Below are 23,298 nucleotides of genomic sequence, written 5' to 3'. Positions count from 1 at the left end.
GTCACTCAGGATGGTTGACAGAGTTGGGGAGACTATAAGTGAGGTGCTGAGGTCTATAAGTGAGGTGCTGAGGTCCTCAATAAATGAGAGACCTGGAGGGCAGTAGATAACAGTAGGAAGTAATGGAAGACGGCAGCTGTATCATCTCCTGGTCCCATGGGGTAAAAGAGAACAGAGAACCTCTACCATTAAACCTTTGGAGAGGTTGCTTAGTAGATATTAGGTATCCGACCCAAAGTACATTCCGGATGAATGTGAATAAGTGACTTACTCTTTAAGACAACATGATCATACAGTTGCATTAGAAGATCCTGGGAAGGAACAGTCTTAATGGACTAAGCATTGGTCAAACCACATATGGAGCAGTATGCCCATTTCTAAGGACCTATTTTTAAAGTGAACATTTACAAGCTATAGTGCATCTAGATAAGGGTCAAGAGATTACCAAGTACTGATTAGGAACTGGACATGTTTGGTCTAACAAAGAGATGGTTAAAGGAGGATATGACAGCTGTCGTGAAACATCTGAAGGGTTATTTCTACTCCATTTGGTAAAAATTAGATTAATGGATAGAAGTTACAAAGAGAAGATTGCAAGTGGTTTTCAGCACAGTTTTTTATTTGTCCAGTGATGAAATGTGAACCTATCTAGCATATTCAAGTGGAGGCTGGATGAACACTTACCTATGAAGGGAGCTAGAAAGGTCACAGAAAGAGAGAAGATGGAAAAGCAATCGAGTCATTGTGGGCTACAGATCAAGTTGATTTGTAGACACTGTGAGACAGTATTTCCTACTTTAAAAAGCAGAGCTTGGCTAGAATTGAAGGCCCTCCCTGACTCTTGTTATTAGGGAAGAATGAGTCAGAGAATCTAAAAATAGAAGAAAACTTGAATGGCTCAAAACGATCACAATCAAAATCTTAAGGGGAGGGAGAAAAGAAGGTGGCAAGATAAAGTAAATAACCTTCCAGGAAACAAATTTAACTGGCCTTCTGAAATTGGCGGGAGGACTCTGCAAAGAACCTTTTCAATAGCTGCCTTAAACTAACACTTGGTATTATTTCAGCTATGCAGAAAAAAAAAAAAGAAGAAGAAGAAGAAGAAGAAGAAGAAGAAGGAGGAGGAGGAGGAGGAGGAGGAGGAGGAGGAGGAGGAGGAGGAGGATGATGATGATCTGGGCTCTTTAGAAAGCCAAGCTATTTCCTACTCTGGATGAAGGCAGTAGCTCTGAGAAAGGAAATTAAAAAGAGCTGAGACAGCAGTGTTATATGTCACAAGGGTGTTCCTAGTGATAGAAAGAGAGAGCTGAGAACAGCTGTTGAGACCACTGAGTCTGCTTAGAACTCAGAGTGATAGAAGATGCTCATATGTCTTTAACACTTATGTTTAAAAGAGCAGTTGAGCATAGCATAAGCTGAAACAGGCAGACCCAAAGCAGAGGCAATGGCATGGGGACAGCCTACAGAAGAAAAGAGAATAATTGGTGACTATTTAGCGTAAAAGCTGATCCTGATTAATTAGGTGTTAATGATGCCTAAATTTTTTTGTCTGTTTATCATTTGCACCATATGACCTTGTTATTCAAAATGTTGCCCATGAACCAACAGGAGCAACATAACCTGGGAGCTTGTTAGGAATGCAGAATCTCAGGCCCCTCCCCAGACATGCTGAGTAATAATCTGCATTTCAGCAAGCATTTTCTGGTGATTTGTATGCACAGTACAGTTGAGAAGCACTGCTGTACCAGGTTTCTTAGTTGAACTTTTGCCTAGCAAAACACATTTTGTTTCTCCGTCCTTTTCTCCCCCACTCTGCTGCTCTTGATTTCTCTGATCTTTGTTTCCTTTGTGAAATAACAAACAACTCTAATAATGGCTTATAGCCCTAAGAGAAGTGCTCATGATATACACATATGAGGAAAAGGAAAGGGTAGCCAGGTACATATTGTAAAGCAAGGGTCTGGGGAGTAGGAAACCACTAACTTGGTTTCCAATTGTGCTGTCTGAGTAACCTTCATCAAACTCATTAGTTTCCTGAGCTTCAGTATCCTCATCTATAAAATAAAGGTCGTTATAGTATTTACATCAATCCTGTTGTGAAGATGAAATTAGGAGCAGGTATGTCATCTGCCTGGCACAGTGCCTGAAACACAGTGCTCAGTATATAGTAGTTATTATTAATGAAAGCCATCAGTTTTGAACTAAAGTTAGAAATGATAAAGAACTAGTGTTATGAGCCTATCCAGACTTCCAAAGTCCACAAAAGTCCCCTTGAGAGCTTCCATGAAATCCCCATCTACCTCATCTAATTCTGCTTCCTTGATTCCAGGGCCAGCCAGTAGTCAAGCTAAAGCATTTCTTTTTCCATTGGCCCATCTTTCATTTTTTGTGGAACTCTTAAGATTTCTACTTTTTCACTGCAAATGGACCACAGTTCTAGTACATTAAAACTAAAAACAAAACAAAATAAACAAACAAAAACAATATTTTCTGGGCTGGCCTGGAAATATAAAAACCATTTATGACATTTTTTTCTCCTATGGAAAAATGCCTGTTACCTTCCAGACAATTGACTTCAGAATGAACTTTGAGATTTCACCCTGTGTACGAGTTGAAGGCTGCCTGATGTCAACATATTGGAGTGGTGACAAAGGGATAGATAAGCCAAGTCCAGAATTCCAGAGGTGATGGAAAGGTAAATAAGAATGCTCCAATAAGTGGAATTTAGGGCAAATAGATCAATCTGAATGCTCAATTTTAAGATTTTGAAAGTTAGTACAAGAAGGTAGATATACCTCGGGAAGTATAATAAAAACCAGCAGCAACAATAACACACACCATGCTTTTTATTTTATTAGGTAAGGGGCCCTTAATTAGCCTGTGATCTACAAACAATATCAAGATCTTACAAGGATGGTTGCCTTCCTCCTGCCCTGCTGTCTGCAGTTTGGCTGAATTCAAAGCTCAGATAGTAAGACAAAAAGTAGCATCCCCACTTCCCAATCATCCTCACCCTCACACCCTAACAGCCAGCCCCCAGGTTCAGTCAGCTTCCCTCTGCCCTTACCCTCCTTCTTTACAGAGGAGAGCAAGGCTTCAGGAAGGCACAACACAGTATTTACTTACAAAAAAGAAGAAGACTCCTATGTTGGGTAAAATGAGATGACTGGTGAAAACTAGATCCTGAAGATGGAGAAGGATGCAAGGCTAGTAACAAAGGATAATGGAAGAGCCAAGGACTTTTGTGCCTTCTCACTGAAGTCTTTAGTGAGAAGATTGATTATATCCAGGGGAATTCTAGGTTAATAGGTTAGGAAGCTAGCAATGTCTGATACCCACCATTTACAAATGCCCATTAAAATATCCACAAAGTTCTGCAATAATAGAGTTGCACTAGCTAGGGAAACTGGGGGGAAAGTGACAACCAGTTGCTAGTGGGGAAAGAGTTTCTGATGGTTCTTGTGGGGAGATGAGGTTGGGCTGAGGAGCATACTTGTGGCGCACGTATACTATACCAGAGTTCTACTTCATTTCTTCTGCCATTAGCTTCTCTATTTTCTATATAATTTTGGAGACTACAACTTAAGTATACCACATGGTCAGTGATAGTTGGGCCAATGGTTGTTATAAGGAAAAGCTCCAAACATAAAGCATGCTTGAAGACATCATATCTGAAATAATGTAACAGGACAAACTGCAAAGTCAGACAACCCAGAAAATCAGACACAGGATATTCCATTTCAATGCAGTAGAACCTAAACATAATAAAACCACCAACCACAACATTATTAACTGCCCCATTTTCTGAGCACTTATTATGTGCCAGACAATATCTTAAGTACCTTACATGCATTATCATATTTATTCCTCATAGCAAAAACACAAGTTGTCATTCAAGTTTGTTTGAAAGTGGCAAATAATAATAATGATATCTATAATTTATCGAGTCTCTTCTATCTGTTAGGCACTAAGTGTTTCATGTCCACTATCTCATTAGACGAATGCTGACTTAGGCACTAGAAAATGGGTTCAGCTTTCCCAATTCGTCTTTCAAGGCTCCGCTTAAGCATTGCCTCTTCCAGGAAGCCTTCCTAGACCCTTCCAATCTGGGTTAGGCATGCCTACTCTTTATTCCTCCCATCACTTCCCTGTACTTCTATCACAACTTTTATCTCATAACATACATACACACACACTTACTCATATACCAGACTATGAGCTCTAGGAGAAAATACGGTAGAAGTTAGGATGCAATAATATATCACCTCTATGAAACAGTTCTATAAAGAGAGAGGCTAAGATAAAAGTTGCCCTTGAATGGCAAAATTGGGGGTACATTTTGAGGCTTCTTCAATACCTGTAAAACAAGCTGTAAAACAGGGTCAAGTCATAAGCTTATTATGAAGAATAAATGTTAAACAGTTGTAAAGCCCCTTAGCATAGCAACTTGCATATAATAAAGGTTCATTCATGTTAGCTATTGTTATCAATATTATAAGGTATTTGGCCTAGAATAAAGACTCTTAAAAATTCAGAGGATAATAATAACATCTTGCATTAGCAATTTTCTAAAATAATCTTGTATTACTTTATGATAAAATAATTTATATAAGCAAAACATACCAATTTTTTGGCAAATGATGAAACTAGAAAGTCCTGCTCTGGTTGATGTGGCTCAGTTGGTTGGACATCATCTTGTGCACTGAAAGTTTGCTGGTTCGATTCCTAGTCAGGGCACATGACTGGGTTTTGAGCTTGATCCCTGGTCGGGAATGTGCAGGAGGCAGCGAATTGATGTTTTGCTATCACATCACTGCCTTTTCTCTCTCTCTCTCTCTCTCTCTCTCTCTCTCAAAAAATCAATACAAAATATATTTTTAAATCCTCACCCAAGGGTACTTTTTCTATCTTTTTCTATTTTATCTTCAGACAGAGTGGGAGAGAAGGAGGGAGAGAGACAAAAAGAGAGAGAGAGAGAGAGACATCAATGTGAGAGACACATTGATTGGTTGCCTCCCACATGACCCCAACCAGGGCCCAGGACCCAACCATAACTGAGGTACGCACCCTAGACCAGAATCGAACCTGAGATTCTTTGGTCCGTGGGTAGATGATCTAACTGCTGAGCCAAGCCAGCCAGAGCAATACAAAATATTTTTTTAAAAAACTAGAAAAGTCCCTCTCCTTCACTTCTTTCCCCCACACCCTCCTTCGAAGTAACTGCTGTTGACAATTTTAATTGGAATCATTCCACAGGGGGATGTATTTGAATTTAAGCAAGAGAAAAATGTGTTACTGCTGAATACAGTAAATCTAAGTTGTAATAGGAGGATGGAAAACCAAATGATAGTAAAATAAATTAGTATCTAAAGATCATAAAACTAGAGACTCTTGATTCCCAGGACCTTATACTATTGCTACTACTATTTTTTAATTATTAAAATAGTAATCATTTATTAATCTCTATGAGGGGAAAATACAGTGGTTCTCACCTTAGATTAAGAAACCTGATAAAAGTATCATCTCACACACCTTTGTATACAAATAGTTGGACATAGTATGCACAGTTGTACTGAATTGTTAACAATACTATTTGATAGCAAGGACTACAAGAAAAATGTCAAGGGGACAAAAATCTTGAATTTAATGGTGCCAAATGCCAAGAAGAAAATACTTCTACCAGGGCCTCATCCCAAGGTTATGCATCAAGATAAGAGACCTAAGGCAAATATAAAAGCAAAAGGTCCTAGCAGTTCTTAAAACCCAACTTAAATAAAATATATGGAGCTAATATATTTTGTTATAAAGTTTAACATAAAATATTATAAACAAGAGGGAATTTCATAAAAACTGTCATTAAAAACAATTTGGTGGGCTATAAGTCTACACAATACACATGAAATTTTATGTTCTACTACTTTCTCTGGCTTTTATCCAATAATAGTTTTTTTAAAAGACAATGAAGAAGAAAAGGGAAAATTAATGTATCAGTAAAAAAGAAAAGACTGAAAAGGAGAAAAGGGAATTCAACACATCTAAAGAATTGGCTCTTAAGAGATCAAACCAAAGAATCCTCAGCAGTCTGTGAGAACACTGGTACTATATACTTTTAGCTCTGCTGATCTGGACTATAAACTCCAAATGCCTCTTTCACCTCTGATAGTGGGATCCTGTCAAGAGCCAGGGGTACAGCTTGTTTCTGGTTTTCTGGTCTCTACAGCTGGGAATACTGTCCTCCCTGTATTTCAGGAAACTGGGGATATATAATACCCACAGGGCCTTCTAGATTCCATATAAGACCAGTTGGGAACAGGACTTTGTTGGCTGCCCTTTGCTCGTAATCACAGGGCTGATGCTTGTGGCACATGGAGGGAATTTCAAACCTATGAGATTCCAATCTACAGGGACTCAGGAAAGTGTAGCTCCACTAGAAAGAGGATGGCTCTGCCCTGATTGGTGTCCAGGTATACCATTGGCCCTCTTAGTGTAAGGCGTTTGTCTTCCCTTCCCTCCTGTTCTCAGAACCAATGCAGTGTGGATTCCGCTAGGAGGCACCTCGGGCTTCATCCAAATATCTAACTCTGGGTCCGAGTCAGAAAATGTTCAGTGTTTAAACACAAGATGGCAGTATACACTGCTCTATTGCAAGGGCTGTGGACCTGTGAATGAAGCGAGCTGAAAGGGGGTGAGGACTGCTGACTGAAAATGAAATCCATTAGAATTTTATGTGAAAAATGAACATCATAAATATTTTGATTTTTCTAGGAACCAACAATTATTTAATCCTATACAGTCAAAGTATTCCAAGTCTCCAAGTCCTGGAAGTCTACCATAGTAGACCTCCCTACATCTCACAAAGCTGGGGTATGACCCGGTCACCAACCTGCCTTGCTCTCCACAAATCTGCCCTTTCACCTTACGTCAGACGCTCCGGAGTAACCTTCTCGTCAGAGCCAAGAATCCCTCAGCTGGCAGTTTGAGGACACTCCTGTGCTCATGAATAGCCAATCACCACCTATCTTGAAGGGGTAAGGGCAAAGATCACCTCAGGTGGCAGATGGAGGAAATAAGGGGGAGAGCAAATTTGAAAAACAGGGAAAGAAAAGTGAAGTGAAGAGAAAAGGACATAATTGAAGTGAAAGATGGGGTGAGCTGAAGTGAGGAAAGGGAACGGAAAGTAAAATGAGGGGAAAGAAGGAGGAAGAAAGGAGTCAAGGAGAGAAAAAGAAGAACCAGGGCAAGAAGGGGTAAATGAGGAAATACAGAAAAGGAGAAAAAGAAATGAGTAAAGAAAGGGGGCATGAAAGAAAGGAAAAAGGCAGAAATTGGTAAAGAAAGAGGAAAAGAAAGAAAGGAAAAATGGGAGAAAAATCGCAGAGAGACTGAAGTGGGTCTGGGGAGAGTGGCAAACTGGGAAGAGAGAAAAGTGAAGGAGAAGAGGCCGGCATCGGAGAGCCAGCCCGGGAGCTTGCATTCCCGGAAGCCAGGACAGAAAACTCCTCCGGTGGGGTTCAGGGAAGAGAGGAGACAGCAAGTTGCGGGGGGGGGGGGGGGGGAGAGGGGAAGATAAGTGAAGTGAAAAGAAAGGGACAGAAACGAGGGGAGTTCGACCGTGTTTCCGTGTGTTTTGTTCAAGGCATTTATTTGGTACTCCTGAAGTGTGTCCGGCAGGCTCACGCTCAGGTTCTCTGTAGGAGCAACCGTTTCTCTTTGCACCGCCCCCCCCCCCCCCCGCCCTCCCCAAAGAGGCTTGTGGAGCGCGGCGAAGTAAGACTAACAAGAAGGGCTCGAGAGGACGGCGTCTCTCCTGTAGGGGGACCCGTCCGCGGTGGGATCAGGAATATTTGCCCTCCCGCCGAGCTTGAGAGCCGGGTGGTGCGGAACCCCAAGCCCGGTCATAGATTTCTGGCGGAGGATGTGCCATGAGGGGCGAGAGAGCCTGAGCCGAGTCGCCCGGCACGACTGAGCGGGCAAGGGTGCGAGCCGCGGTGTGGTGCGAGGGCGCCTGGGTGCGGTGGGGCGGGGCGGGGGTTTGGGGGCAGGACCGAGCCGGCTTAGGGCCGGCGCCCGCCAGGGAAGCTCTGCTGGCCCCCCGGGGGTAATTTACAGGCTGCCTCGGCCCTGTGCGGGCTCCTGGGCGTACGGCTCGTTCGCTCACTCACTCGCTCTGGGCTCCTGCCACCGTTCAGCCGGCACAACCCTGGGGAACTCAAGAGCGGGCGAACTAGCGAGACGAGAAGGGAGGGAGCAAAGGAGAAAACGAGGGCGCGCCCCAGCTCTCCCCTGCGCTGCTGCCCGCCCTTCCTGCTGCCACAGGTCCACTCCGAGTCCCGCTCACACTTGGGAAAGTTGGAAAGGCGCTGGGGAAGCGTGTGGCACCTCGGGGGGTGGCCGGGCCTCTAGCGGGGGGGGGGGGGGGGAGGAGGAGGAGGAAGAAAAGGAAGTGAGCCCCAAGGATCCGCTCAGAGCTGTTTGTCCAGCTGTTTCTATTCGCACCCGGAGCAGCACAGCCAGAAGGGGGCCGATCCCAGGGTGGTTAGCTAGAGGCGCTAATTTCCAACTCTTCTCTTAGCAGCTTGCCTTTTCCAGACACCCTGGAGTCTCCTCAGTCGAACCCAGCGGACGCGCACCTGCCAGCCGCCCCGGACCTGGAAGGCCAGGCGGCTTCTGAGCCTGAGAAGATGGCCCAGCCCAAGACCGACTGCCGCTCACCTGTCGGTCTCGACTGCTGCAACTGCTGCCTGGACCTGGCCCACCGGAGCGGGCTCCAGGGAGACAGTAGCGGAGAGAACAAGAGCCCAGGCAGCCCCACTGTGAGCAACTTTCGGCAGCTGCAGGAGAAGCTGATCTTTGAGAACCTCAACACCGACAAGCTCAACAGCATAATGCGGCAGGATTCGCTAGAGCCTGTGCTGCGGGACCCCTGCTACCTGCTGAACGAGGGCATCTGCAACCGCAACATCGACCAGACCATGCTCTCCATCCTGCTCTTCTTCCACAGGTGGGTGCCTGGGCATACGGGTTGGCATGCGTCCTGGATCACTCCAGCTTCTGCTGGACAAATGGGGCTACCAGGAAGTTCACGAGGGACACTGAGGAGATCGGGCTCTAAGGCTGCTGTGAGCGACCCAAAGGCTACCTGGAGTCCTGTGGGGTTGAGGGGACTCCTGGCAGGTGGGAACTATATTTTGAAGTGTGCCTGCAGAGGCTTTCCTAGGGAGGTGATGGAGCCTAGAAAGTGGCCAGAGCCCTAGATGGTTTGGAGGTAGCTGGAAGCAGCCCCTCCTCCAGTGCATAATTTCCACCACCACTTTGGAGATTCTGCTGTGGGATGCTCTTGGGATCTGAGTTCCACCCTTCAGAAAATCCCATTTCTAAATATTCGAACTCAGATTGAAATTGCCAGGGCTTTGAAAATACTGAGTGGCCCTGACGGACAATGAGGGCAGAGAAAATGTCAAGACAAATTAAGAGGCTGCTGATGTGGGGCAGGTGGGGAATAAGAAAAATTAGAGACCCTTGAGAACTTCTTGAGACTCTGGATGGGGTACTCCAACTTCCTCCATGGATAATAGCCTACAATTTCCAATGATGGCTAAAAGCAGCCCCAGAGAGCACCCTAGGATGGGACAGTGGATGTATCCATGTCATCACAGCTGTTTGTTTCAGTGTGGAGGGTGAGGGTCAGACTTTCTAGAAATCCTGCTGAAGGGCAAGGAAGAGAAAAGGGAGGGGAGAACACAATGGGAAGTTCCAAAGTGTCTGTAGTTCTCTAGTCTGAGAAACTCTGGTAAGAGCCAGTCTTGGGGGGACAACTGAGGCAATTTTGAAGCAAGGGAAGCAACTTCAGGAAACCCAGCCACAGTGGGTTTGGTATTCTTGGAGCTGTCATAACAGGGCACAGATGTGTGTGTGGGGGGGTAGATTTTATTTTTTTTCAATGACGCAGGTTATATGCATGAAAGAGAACCCCAGGGTGGGAGACCCGAGTTGTATGTAGTACAAGTTATAGTTCTGCCTCACTGTGTGAACCTGAGCAAGTCATCTGACTTCTCTGGTCTTTAAGGTTCTGTCTGGTTCTGAACTCCAGGTCATAGGCAGGTGATGTGCTCAGACAAGGTAATAAGAAATTGTGAACACCACAGAATATTTGAATAATTGGATAACTTTTCAGTGAGACACAAAAAGGAAATTTTAAAAGCAATTGAGATAGGCAGAAACAACCCTCACTACATGTTCAGACCAGGTTTACCTCCACAACCCCAGAAGTTCCAGGAGGGGACAAGCAGAGCTGCTGACATGTTAGCATTGTCATAACAAGTTGCATTTCTCAGGCATTTTCCACACCATCAAAGCCCTTCCTCATCTATTATTTCATTATAGGCATTGATTTATTTAATTGTCTCAAAACTAGTTGGTTTCTAACGGGTTTCTAGGGAATCTTCATTTCTGGTGAAATATTACTACAAGTGTATTCAGACCATAGGTGCTGCAACCCTGCTGAGCAAAAGCTCTAACAGGCTCCTCTAACAATCCAGCTGGGCTTGGTGGGAGAGTGGTGGAGGGGGAGAGGGAGGGAGAGCGGAGACACCTGGAAAGAGCTCCTGTCATATTTGCACTCTTTCAACTGGGAGAGAAACTGCCCCAAAATGGCCTGGATGATGTGTAAGAGGGGACAGACACATCCTCAGCTAGGTTACTAGGCTTGGGGCCTAGGAGGGTTGGATCTAGGTGAGTGAGGTGTGAGGCTGAGAGGCTGAGATCAAAGTGTTCACTTGTGCCACACCTTGAGAGGCTTTCTGTTTGTCTGGTTTCTTGAACAGAAAGACCTCCTTTTGTCGCCTAGTCTATTGACACCTGTTTATTGGCATTTGTTTCTTGACAAAGCATAGAAATGATAAAGGGTAGGGGCGCAGGGGCCCTGAGGGCATTGATGGAGGGAGCAGGGCCAATTGTCTGGAATGTAGACCTGAGCACCTTGCCTCCTGGAATCAAAGTAACTCAGTGTCCTAAACAGCTACACCTTTCTATAAGGCTGGGGGCTGTGACAGGATCCTGTAGTAATGGCCTTGTAGTTCTAGCAGGACAAAGTGTTCTTACATATTGAACCTTAGAGGTTGAATATTCTGAATTTGCTTTAGGTTTTACCTAGAATGACATGTTCATTAGCAAAAGTAAGAGATCATTATTGCTGATCATGGGGCTTTTCTAGTATCTGAGCTGGGCAGACTTCTCCTGAGTGAAAGTCTTCTTTCTTGCTTCATTTATTCCCTGGGTTTCTATCTTTATACTTAAGCCACCAGTTTTACTTATTTTTTATTTAATGATTTGATATTTCAAGTTCCTGTTGGAGTGTCTTTTTTTTTCCTTTAATTTATCTACTTTCAAGGCTACCTCTTCTCCTGGAAAAGAGACTCTCCCCACCCCTCCTCCTGCAGCCCATTTCCCTGCTGGAAGGACTCCTATATTCTTGGGAGGGAAGGGTGGAACACATTCTTGATTTCTATCTGGTTCCTCTGCTTTGACCTGTCCCTTGCCCCCAGGTCTTGGTGTCCTTGAAACACAAGAGCGTAAGCAATTTGAGGGTAGTGTTGTGTTTTACACTCACTCACTGTTCCCTGGGTTTCTCGTTATACAGCCATTATGCAATAAAGGTGATTTTGGTTAGATGATTGCTTAATAGTTGGCGTAACAATTGTAAAATGTAAAAAGAAAAAAAAAAAGCAACTTTAACATAGTCTTGGAAAATCCTTATTGAGGTTTAAATGTGATATTTTTGTTGTTTGAACTACATGTGTAGCTCTAATAATCTGGGAGAAGTCCTGATGGACAATGCTGTGTGTATATACACAACTCAGTGGTAATAGGCATGTGACTTGTTGGTATGTAAATAGTTTCTCTAAACTATTGGGAGGTATGTTTTAAACACCATCCTTTCAACCTTGTGTGAGGTAACTAATAACTATAATAGATTAATAGTTAACATTTATTGAGCATTTACAGTTTGCACTAAGCATTATATCTGCCTAATCTCATCTAATATTAATACAAACCCACAAAATGGGTACTGTTATCACCCTTCTTCATTTTATAATTAGGGAAATTGAGGTTGGGAAAATTAATTATATTGGTCAATGTCTCAATGAAGAGCAGAGCAAAACTTCATCTAAGATCAGTTAGACACTAAATAATTGTCTATTAAGAAAAAAAAATTGCCCCTGGCCGGTTTGGCTCAGCAGTTAGAGTGTCAGCCCACGGACCAGAGAGACCCGGATTCGGTTCCTGCTAAGGGCACGAACCTCGGTTGCAGTTTGCCCCTTGCCCTGGTTGGGGTCGTGTGGATGGCAATCAGTATTTGTGTCTCTCTTTTGTCCATGTTTCTCTCTCTCTCTCTCTTCCTCCCTCTCTCCCTCCCACTCTATCTAAAGATAAATGCAAAAATGCCCTCAGGTGAAGATTAAAAACAAAACAAAACATTGGCCCAGCCAGTGTGGCTCAGTGTTTGAGCGTCAACCCACGCACCAAGAGGTCGCCAGTTTGATTCCCGGTCAGGGCACATGCCCAGGTTGTGGACCCGATCCCCAGTGGGGTGCATGCAGGAGGTAGCTAATTGGTGTTCTCATCGATGTTTCTATCTCTCCCTCTCCCTTCCTCTCTCTCTAAAATCAATAAAGAAAAAATTTTTTTTAAAAAAGAAAAAAATTGTTAAGCAGAGGTAAATATTAGCTGAGAAACTAACCAAATGTTTTAAATGTCCATATTAGATAGGGTGAGCAACCATACCTTTTGGGGATACAAGACTGTCAATGTTTAAACTGGGACAGTCCCAGGGAAACTGGGATGGCTGGTCACCCTATTATGAGGGGACTCAACCTTATCATTTGAATGTGCTTCTAAGACTGGAAAACTTAGGAGGTAGATAGAATATGCTAGGCAAACAACTAAAATTTTCTATTTAAAGGTAGACTATGAAAAAACTGGCAAAGTTGAAATTTGAGGGGCCTTAATTCGGTGATCAGTAAGGGGTAGCAATCTGAAATGGGAACTTTTGCCATATTCTACTGTTGTCATTATTGTTATTGCAACCTCAAATTTATTTCTAAGATTTTATCCAAAACTTCTTAATCAGATCTACTCTACTGCCTTTGGTTCCCGAGCACACCTGCCCTGGGTCGTCTGAGTTCCCTTGTAGCTTTAAAAGCCCTAGGAGCCTACCTTTAAGCTTCTGAGCTGGCACCAACTGGTTCCCACACTTAGATGCTCAGAAAATAACAATAGCAAAGATTTCTAATTGCTTTATGTGTGCTAATTCATTCAACCTCCTCTACTGAGTTGATATGTAGTAGTAAAGGGAGAGATCAATCAGGTTTCCAAAAAAATGTTTCTTACAAATTATTTGTGCTTCTCTAAGTAAGTCTCAGAATTCATGATTTCATAAATGTATATTCCTAGATCTGACTTCTGAGGATAACCACTTACACTGTGTGATTTGAGGGGCCAAACTATTCTCCCACCTGCCAGCTATAGTGTCTAAAGTCACACTCTAAGATTCAGCCCTGTATTTTGGAACCATCTTAAAACTTCTCTCCCATAGCACAGTGGTATGCTGATTACACCATGGGAAACTCTGACCTGGAGATCACAACCCTTTGTCAACTAATTTGCCATTTGATTTTGATGATGGAGTTCTTTGTTGTAGAGAGGTTTTGGGTTTCTACGTGGCCTGTTATTCTTTGCCTTTGTGATGTTTGCTTTTGGTATCAATCTTTGAGAAAGTCTTTCCCTAGCCCAAGGTAATGTAAAATAACTATTTCTTGAGTGCTTATTGGTCTGAAAAAGAATAGGTACTCAGATTAAGGCACATTTTCCATTAAAAACACAAACCCATTTGCAACTTAACATTCATGATTTGAATACCACAAGAGAAACTTGATATGAGATAAACTGTCTTCTTGCTAAGGCACAGATGTGAATTACATGTACTGAGAGGCTTTTGCCTATGAATGGCCCTAGTGCTCGATCAGCACACCATATATATATATGGATGGATATATATATATATATAATGTAATACATACATATATAATGTAATACATACATATATATTTAATGTAATACATATATATATATATATATATATATATATATATAGCAGTAAATTGTATATAACAAAATTTGCCACTTTAACCATTTTAAGTATACAATTCAGTGGTATAGGGTATATTTACAATGTTGTGCAACTATCACCACTATCCATTTCCAGGACTTTGTCATCATCCCAAATAGAAACTCTGTACCTCTTAAATAATAACTTCTCATTCTTCCCTCTCCCATTCCCTGGTAACCTCTATTTACTTTCTGTCTCTGAATTTGCCTATTCTAGTTATTTCATATAAGTAGAATCATGACATGTGGCCTTTTGTGTCTGACTTCTTTCACTTAGCATGATGTTTTCAGGGTTCATCCATGTTGTAGTATATATCAGCATTTTATTTCTTTTTATGACTGAATAATATTTCAGTGTATGTATATACCACATTTTGTTTGTCCACTCATCTATCCATGGACACTTAGGTTATTTTCACCTGTTGGCTTTAGTGAAGAATGCTGCTATGAACACTGGTATACCGTTGTCTTTTTGAGTCCCTTCTTTCAAATCTTTTGGGTCTCTACCTAGGAGTGGAGTTACTCAGCACCTCCTTTTCAACCCAATTTTGTGGTCCTCTACTCATAGTAGGTCCATACAAATGTTGTAACTTTCATGAAATGAGCAAAAGTTTGTTTCTTTGGGGGAAGAATGCCCCCTCCCTGAGTCAGCTGCCAGTGCCAGTGATTATAATAAAAAGAAAGCTAAGAAGTTTAACAAAGTGATGGAAATACAAGTTTTATGCGGGAAATGATATGCTTTCCAGATGCTCATAAATAAGGGACTGGCAAAAGTTTTAGTGTGTCTTTTATGAATGGCCAAAGTCTACCCTGGTTTACTTCCCAGAGTTTACTTTTTAAGAGACTAACATGAGGCATTTTTACTCATCATTGACTACTTTGTGTGAATTTTTTTATCAGAACTTCGTTCAGGGTAACAGCTCACAGGGAGTAGATTTATCTGGGAATAAGACATGAGAAAGCCATGTTTGGAGAAGCAAGGTAAAAAGACAAGGCCATAGTCCACAAAAGGCCTGCAGCAGTATGGGGCTCTGGATAGCATGAGGGTTCAGGAGGTCTGGATGGAAGGTTTGTGCTCTTAAAGAAAAGTGGCAAGAATAGAACATGAATTTTAACCTATTTCTCAAGGTTGCCAGGAGTGGACCCAATTGAGTCCATACCCCTGAAAATAACTCTTTCCAGGGTAACCTTATTTCCCCTCCCTGCCTGAGGAGAAGGTTAACATTCCTGCTGCACTTCCAGGTAAACAAGCTCTCAATTCCAGGTAGAGTGTTGGCTCCTTTCCAGAAGGTCCTGAAGGCCAGGAAGTTTGGATAAATGGAGATGTATGTGTCTACCCAAGGTTGCTAGGGCTTCCGGGTCCTCTGTGTGATGTAGTCCAGCAGAACACTTGCCCCCACCTTGTGGGCTATTTGAAAGGAATTAGGTTGGTTATGTCTGCAGCTGGTGGTAGCTGTTGCGCTGTGTTTGCTCATTGCAATTCTGCTTCTACTTGAACTTTCTCCTCTTATGTAAGACATACCTCAAGATAACTACAAAGCCATAATCTGCCATGGCTGGCTGGGTTTACATAACAAAGTGGTTGGTGTCGTGCAATATCACCTCTTGAGCCCCAGAGAAGTCAACGTGCTGAGTGGGACTGAAGCTTGGGCCCATTTAGTGGGGCACTCTGTGTGCCCCAGTGTACTCAAGGGAGAGCATTCCATGACCACAGGAGTAAAAAAGACAACATTTCCCTTCTAGATGAGGAGAGCAATAATAGCCAGGACATGTTGTGCTGTCCCAATGCTTGCAATAATGGGACATGTTAGGGCTTCACTGTGGGGCCATAGCTTTGGCACAGCAGGCCCTCGTTAGAACTCTGTTATCTAATGGGAACTTTGTGAAGGCCAGTAGGCTAGATCCCAGCCTCAAAGCAGGTTAGATAAAAAGTGGGGCAGGAAAAATGGCTTATAGTGGCCATTGTCAATCATGTCAAAATCTAGTTTAGCTAAGAATTCAGAGTAGGGATGAGATCAGGGTCTGTGAAAGTAGAAAGCGTTTCCAAATGCTAATCCATGCAGGATAGAATCTTATCAACTGGCAAGGTAGATTCACTTCTATCTTCTAGCTGTAAATCCTTGCTCCAAAGTAGATGTTGCTCTTTTGGTAACAGTGCAAGAGGTGTGAAATCGTAACCAGCACTGGAGACTGAATGGGAAGCTTCCCATTGTGCAGACATTAGCCCAAGGGGAAATAAGAGCTGGAAGCCTGTTTGGTCATTGATGCCCCAGACATGCTATCAGCCTTCCTCCCCTGGGAGCAGCTTTCCTCAAATAGGCGCAGACTGAAATCAGGCCCCTGCCTGTGGACAGAACCCTACAGGGACCTTCCCTATCCTTCCTCGAAGGAAGAATTTACTCACGAAAGAGCCTTGGGTATTCAACCTGCTTCCTCTTGTCTTCTCTTCAGGGGAGATGGAGAGCAACTGCTCACAGTTTAGGGTTCTGGTCGGGATTCTTGCTGAGCTCTCTAGGCCAGTGATTGGCTATGGCTATCCCTGAGGAAGAAGGGGTGAGAAGTGAGAGGAAGGGAAATGGTTCCAGTGGCTCCTACCTGGCTTATATGCCCACCCCCCCTACACACATATACACCTCCCATTTAGTCTCATTCACAGACTAGGTTGAACCTAGGCCAGCCAGAGAGCCCTGACTCATATCTCCTGTAGTGCCTTGTGTAACAGATAAGTTACCGAGGTCTCAAGCTCCTGCTTGCTCAGTGGCAGGCCTCCCTGGGGCTAGGCATTCAGAAGCCAGCTGGGGTTCTAAGTCAAGCTCATCATACTCCCAAAGGAAAAGCCTGCTTTCCCTAGGTCAGGCCAGCAGTCTGCTCAGAGGCAAGTACCAGGCTGTAAAGGTGATCTCCCTGGAACTCACACATACATGAGCAAATGTAAGCAGGCAGGTGAGCTGCTGTGGGCTTAGTGTAGTTCAAGGTATGATGCGGGGACAGGGAGGCTCCTAATATCACCCAACAGTACACTGCTAAGAGGACAGCCTGGTGGTGCATCTGGGTGGCCCCAGAATAGATCTCAGAAGTTCCTCTTCCTTTTGTATCTGCTTGTTGGTTCAGGGATTGTTCTGAGGACTCCATGCAGAAGGGTTTACTGGAAGGTGGAAGAGCTATTTAAAGGGTGGCCCTAAAAGAGCCAGCTCCTTCTTTATTCTCCACAAAGTCTCAAAGTCTCCATGCTGACCTGAATTTGCAATGATTCTTAGCTCTCTTCCTGGCCTATTCAGTAAATTACATTACTGGCGTGATGCAACTGAGACCCCCATGAAATCAGGCTGGCTGGATTCTATGATATGTTTTTTTCTAATAAGCTAAATTGACTATCTGCAACACAGAATAGCCTCATCAATCCATTATTCCACTGGCTCAAAGTCTGTGACTAAACCAATAGGTCTTCTTCTTCTCTTCCCTTGTCTTACCCAGCCTGTCCCATTGTGTTGCCAGTGGGTAAATGGCTCACCAGCTGAGGGTAGCTGGGGACACTTCTCTCCAGTCAGAGAAAGAGGAAGAAACAAGGAAATAAAGTGGGAAAGATGATGTGGGAATAACTAACAGGCACAGTTACATCCAAAGCTCAGACACATATCCTCAGACAAGTTCAAGACCACCCTCTCAGGGTTCAGTAGAGCTGGGCACCCCAAATCCCCTGGATCACAGCCAGAATCTAGTCAATATTGGCTGGCCTGAGGTGGAGGTACAGAATTTCCCTTTCTTTAGACCATCCTCAGGCTTCTACCTCCTTTCTTCTCTCAATCCCCCCCGCCCTTTCAGTTCATAGGCAGTGGCAGTAAAAAAAGAAACAAAGAGGACATGGGGGGGGGTGACAGAGGCTAGGACTGGGGTGTGGGGACCTGAGAGTGTAGTTGGGGTATGAAGCAGCTGTATCTAAGGCAGGTGGGGAACAAAGTAGTCCCATTGGAGCTCTTGATCCTTGAGAGAATGGCCTCAAGCTTATGATGCCCTGAGTCTGCAAGTCCAGAGCTTGGGCAGTGGCAAAGCAAACTAGGAAGGGGGAGTCTCTTTGGGTGGCAGATTCCAGCAGGGACTTAAAGAATGAGTTGTCTTTGGTGTTGTGGGAAGAGGCTATGAGCTTTCTGGTTGGGAGAGGGGAATGGAACCTTGGCAGTTCAGCAGGGTTCATGGGTAGGAAGGGGCTGGCCAGGGCAGGAGGGACAGTGAGGAAAACTCTCCATTCTTCCTGGGCTAGAACCCAGAGTCACCTAGCTTCAAAAATGAGAAAAAGACCCACACTGGCCCACTTTTCATTACCCTTCTATGATTTGGGGCAAGTTGGGCCCTAGCACTGTCTCCTCAAGGACCTGGGTTAGCCCTTGGTGAGTTGAGGCATTTGGGGCTTGGGAGCAGGAAGGCATTTCCCTTGATGCCTGGAGAAAGTCCACTGAAACCAGGAGGGTTGAGCTTGGTAGTGCAGTTGAGGGCAGGCACCAGAGGAGCCTGCGGAGTATGGCTTCATAATTGTGCACCTCTGGCCTCAGTCTCCACCAGGACCCTTCTGAAGTAGGTAACAGAACCAAAGGGGTATCAAAGTACTCCCATGAGAATATACATACCACTCACCCACGACTCTCTGGAAGGAAAAAAGTTGGCGGACCCGCAGGGTATCATTTTAGCCTTGTTTGCACATTGGTCAAACCCTTCTTTCCCAGATGCCCTATGAACGAAAGCCATGGGATAGGGCTGAGCAAGGAGGGAAGCCTCAAGTAGATAGGAAAGAATAGGAAGCTGGGGTAGCAAAAGGAATCATCCCCAGGTCAGCTGGGGAAGGGAGGTGCTGCTTATGGTCAGCACTCTACCCTTGCTTTCTGGGGCCCTCTCCCCCAGGTAGTGTCCTTAGCATCCATGTCCAAACCCTTTACCATCAGTGCTCTGGAGAATTCACACTTAAGTTTATTAACAGATTCAATCAACAACAGATATTTCTTGCACACCTTTCATGTGCCAGGCTCAGTGTTAGGCACTGGGAATAGAATAGAAAGGCATGGTCACAGCCATTATGGAATAGCCAGTGAAGTGAGGGACACTTACATTAACCAAATAATCACACTGACGAATGTATAATTTCAAACTAAATGTGAAGAGGAAAAAGAAATAAACTTCTGTCAGAGAGTATGACAAAGGATCAAATAAGGCTTCCTGAGGAAGTGATATTGAGCAAAAGAAATGAATCTCTAATGCTGAAATTCTAATAATCAGATCCAGCCCAAAAAGGTCATTTTTATTTTTTATTTTTTTATTTAATTAATAAATTTGTTTTTGTTACAGAAGTTTCTTCTTTTTCCCCCACTGATACCCCCTCCTCGCCTCCTGCCCTGTTCCCAGCTTTGTTGGCCATGTTCATTGTTCATGCATACAGGCATATAAGTTCTGTGGTTTATCTCGACTCCCCCACCCACTCTTCTGGGGATTGTCAGTCTGTACCCCACTTCCAAGTCTCTTGGACTACCCCGTTTCACAGACTGTTATGTTCATTATAGTCCACAAATAAGTGAGATCATGTGATATTTGTCTTTCTCTGCTTGGCTTGTTTCGCTTAGTATAATACTTTCCAGGTCCCTCCATGTCATCTGAAAGGATAAGAGATCTTTCTTTCTTACAACTGCATAGTACTCCATTGTGTATATGTACCACCACTTCTTTATCCATTCATCTGCTGATGGACATTTGGGCTGTTTCCAGATCTTAGCTATTGTAAATAGTGCTGCTATGAACATGGGGGTACATATGTTCTTTCTGATTGGTGTTTCGGGCTTTTTAAGGTATATTCCTAGAAGTGGGATCACTGGGTCAAATGGCAGTTCAATTTTTAATTTTTTGAGGTAACACCATATTGTTTTCCATAGTGGATGCACCAGTCTGCATTCGCACCAGCAGTGTACTAGAGTCCCCTTTTCTACACAGCCTCGAAACACTTGTTGTTTGGTGATTTGTTGATGGCGGCCATTCTGACAGGTGTGAGGTGATACCTATTGTTGTTTTAATTTGCATCTCTCTGATGATTAGTGATGTTGAGCATTTCTTCATATGTCTCTTAGTCATTTTTATGTCCTGTTTGGAGAGGTGTCTACTTAGTTCCTCTGCCCATTTTTTAATAGGATTCTTTGTCTTCCTTTTGTTGAGCTGTATGAGCACTCTATATATATTGGAAATTAACCCCTTATCTAATGTATCATTGACAGTTATGCTCTCCCATAGAGTGGGTTGCCTTTCCATTTTGGTGGTTGTTTCTTTTGCTGTGCAGAAGCTTTTGAGTTTGATGTAGTCCCATGTGTTTATTTTCTCCTTTGTTTCTGTTGCCTTAGGTGATGTATCAGTGAAAATTCTGCTGCGTAAGATGTCTGAAATTTTGTTGCCTAAGAGGCTTCTAGGTTTTTTATCGATTCATGAGTCGCATTTAAGTTTTTTTATCCATTTTGAGTTTATTCTTGTGTAGGGTGTAAGTTGATGGTCTAGTTTCATTTTTTTGCATGTAGCTGTCCAATTTTCCCAACACCATTCATTAAAGAGGCTGACTTTACTCCACTGTATACTCTTGCCACCTTTGTCAAATATTAATTGAGCATATTGCCTTGGGTCCATTTCTGTGTTCTCTGTTCTGTTCCACTGGTCCATATGCCTGTTCTTATTCCAGTACCAGGCTGTTTTGATTACAGTGGCTTGGTAGTATAACCTAAAATCTGGTCTGGTAATGTGATCCCTCCAAATGTGTTCGTTTTTTGCAAGATTGCTGTAGCTATTCAAGGTCTTTTTGGTTCCATATGAACTTTTGAAGTATTTGTTCTAGTTCTGTGAAGTATGTCGTTGGTATTTTTATGGGGATTGCACTGAATCTATAGATTGCTTTGAGTAATATGGACATTTTAATGATGTTAATTTTTCCAATCCATGAACAAGGTATGTGTTTCCACTTTTTTATATCTGCCTCTATTTCTCTTTTCAATGACCTATGGTTTTCTGTGAATAGGTCTTTTATTTCTTTGGTTAAGTTTAGTCCTAGGTATCTTAATTTTTTTTTGTTACATTGGTAAATGGGATTGTTTTTTTTTGTTTTGTTTTGTTTTTTTAGTTTCTCTTTCTGTGAGTTCATCATTGGTGTACAAGAATATCATAGATTTCTTGACGTTAATTTTGTATCATGCTACTTTGCCAAATTTATTTATTAAGTCTAGTAAATTTTTGATGGAGTCTTTAGGGTTTTCTACGTATAGTATCATGTCATCTGCGAATAATGACAGTTTCACTTCCTCCTTTCCAATGTGGATCTCTTTTAATTTTTTCTTCCTGTCTGATTGTTGTGGCTAATACTTCTAGTACTATGTAAAATAAGAGTGGTGAAAGTGGGGATCCTTGTCTTGTTCCTGTTTTAAAGAGAAATGCTTTTAGTTTTGCCCATTGAGTACGATGTTGGCTCTAGGTCTTTCATGTATGGCCTTTATTATGTCGAGATATGATCCCTCTATTCCAAGATTGTTGAGTGTTTTTTATCAGAAATGGGTGCTGGATTTTGTCGAATACTTTTTCAGCATTTATTGATATGATCATATGATTTTTATCTTTCATTTTTTTATGTGGTGTATCACGTTTATTGATTTGTGAATATTGTACCAGCCTTGCATCCCTGGGATGAATCCCACTTGGTCATGGTGAATAATTTTTTGATGTATTGCTGGATTCGATTTGCAAGTATTTTGTTCAGGATTTTGGCATCTATGTTCATCAGGGATATTGGCCTGTAGTTTTCTTTCTTTGTAGTGTCTTTTTCTGGTTTTGGAATTAGAATTATGCTGGCCTCATAATACGAGTTGGGAAATCTTCCTTCTTCTTGAATTCTTTGAAATAGTTTGAGAAGAATGGATATTAGTTCTTCTTTGAATGTTTGGTAAAATTCCCCCATGAAGCCGTCTGGGCCTGGGCTTTTGTTTGCTGGTAGAGTCTTGATTACATCTTCAATTTCCTTAGTTGTTATTGGTCTGTTCAAGTTTTTTATCTCTTGCAGGTTCAGTTTTGGGAGAATGTGTGTTTCTAGAAATTTGTTCATTTCCCTTAGATTGTTGAATTTGTTGAAAAAGGACATATTTAGACAGAAGACTTTCAAAGGAACCCCTGAAGTCATACTATGTAGGTAGCTGCTCACACCCCTAGAAATATGTTCATGGCGAGCAGGTTTGAAAGAAGAGGACTGACAACATTCTAACAAGAGGAAGAAATGAGTTTGAAACCCACAGGGTAACTAGTATTTAATGTCATCCTTTGTTAAAAATAGTTCATGACAGTATAGAAATGTGTAAAGGCTGGCCCTGGGGACTGGTGATAAAGTGGGTATTGCCTGTGAGGAGGATAATTTGTTTTTGTAAATTATTTACTGTAAAGAAAAAAGAAATGGGAGGGTCATCTGGGTTTTCTTTTCCCTTTGTAGGCCTCCTTCTAAGTTATGAATATTTCTCATTGTACAGAATCACTGGGTCACAGAGCTTCAGGCTGCATTTATTTCTGGGGCCTGAGGTGTAGATTTTCTGGGCTGAAAATGTCAGATATTTGTCTGAAAAACAGCCTGAATGCAGAATGGAAGGGAGGTTACATCTCTGAAAAGGGCAAAGAAATTAATTGAGGGTCTCCAAAGATCTTTCATTTGAGATGGATGGCCCCACCACCATATCAAAGCAGGTGACAGCTAAGAGCTTGGTATGATCCAAGGGAGTCTGATTGTAAAGGGTCCAGATAAGACTGACAAGACTTCCTTAGTCAACAGGAGGTAAGCCTGACACTTCAGGCAGCTCTGGGGCCAGGCTATAGGATCTAAGGTGATCATCTAAGAGGAATTTAAAGGTGAAATGGAGGGTTGTAAAGAGAGTAAAGTGGTTGATCTTCAAATGTAAGAAAAGTCACAGCTCGGAGATGGTAACTAGCTGTTTCCAAACCACACTACAAACAGAAGAGGAAACAGGCCTCTACTGTAGCATGAAGAACTGAGATTAGATAGCAGAAAGCACTTCCTGACTACAAGCATTCAGAGAAGCTAGATGAAATTACCATGGTATGTTATATTAATTTATAAATATGGGG

At 42.8% G+C, this 23,298-nt stretch overlaps 1 protein-coding gene across 5 annotated transcripts in view; it reads left to right on the top strand.

Annotated features, from left to right (window-relative positions):
- Window positions 1–7,012: 7,012 nt before the first annotated feature.
- The window catches only part of TSC22D3 (TSC22 domain family member 3), a 63,367-nt gene continuing 47,081 nt past the window's right edge, over window positions 7,013–23,298 (top strand). Inside the window, exons 1-2 of one of the 5 annotated variants that reach the window (XM_036271381.1) lie at window positions 7,013–7,028; window positions 8,573–9,001. In XM_036271381.1, the coding sequence (XP_036127274.1) occupies window positions 8,682–9,001 (320 nt within the window). In that variant the 5' untranslated portion in view covers window positions 7,013–7,028; window positions 8,573–8,681. Of the gene's footprint in view, window positions 7,029–7,772; window positions 7,977–8,060; window positions 8,317–8,572; window positions 9,002–23,298 lie in introns of those variants that run through there. The other 4 variants (XM_036271382.1, XM_036271383.1, XM_036271387.1 and 1 more) reach the window with 4 other exon arrangements.

This window comes from Molossus molossus, unplaced genomic scaffold, assembly GCF_014108415.1.
Source record: "Molossus molossus isolate mMolMol1 unplaced genomic scaffold, mMolMol1.p scaffold_m16_p_2, whole genome shotgun sequence".
In the NCBI taxonomy this organism is placed as follows: Eukaryota; Metazoa; Chordata; class Mammalia; order Chiroptera; family Molossidae; genus Molossus; species Molossus molossus.
This window is presented reverse-complemented; position numbering and strand designations above follow the sequence as displayed.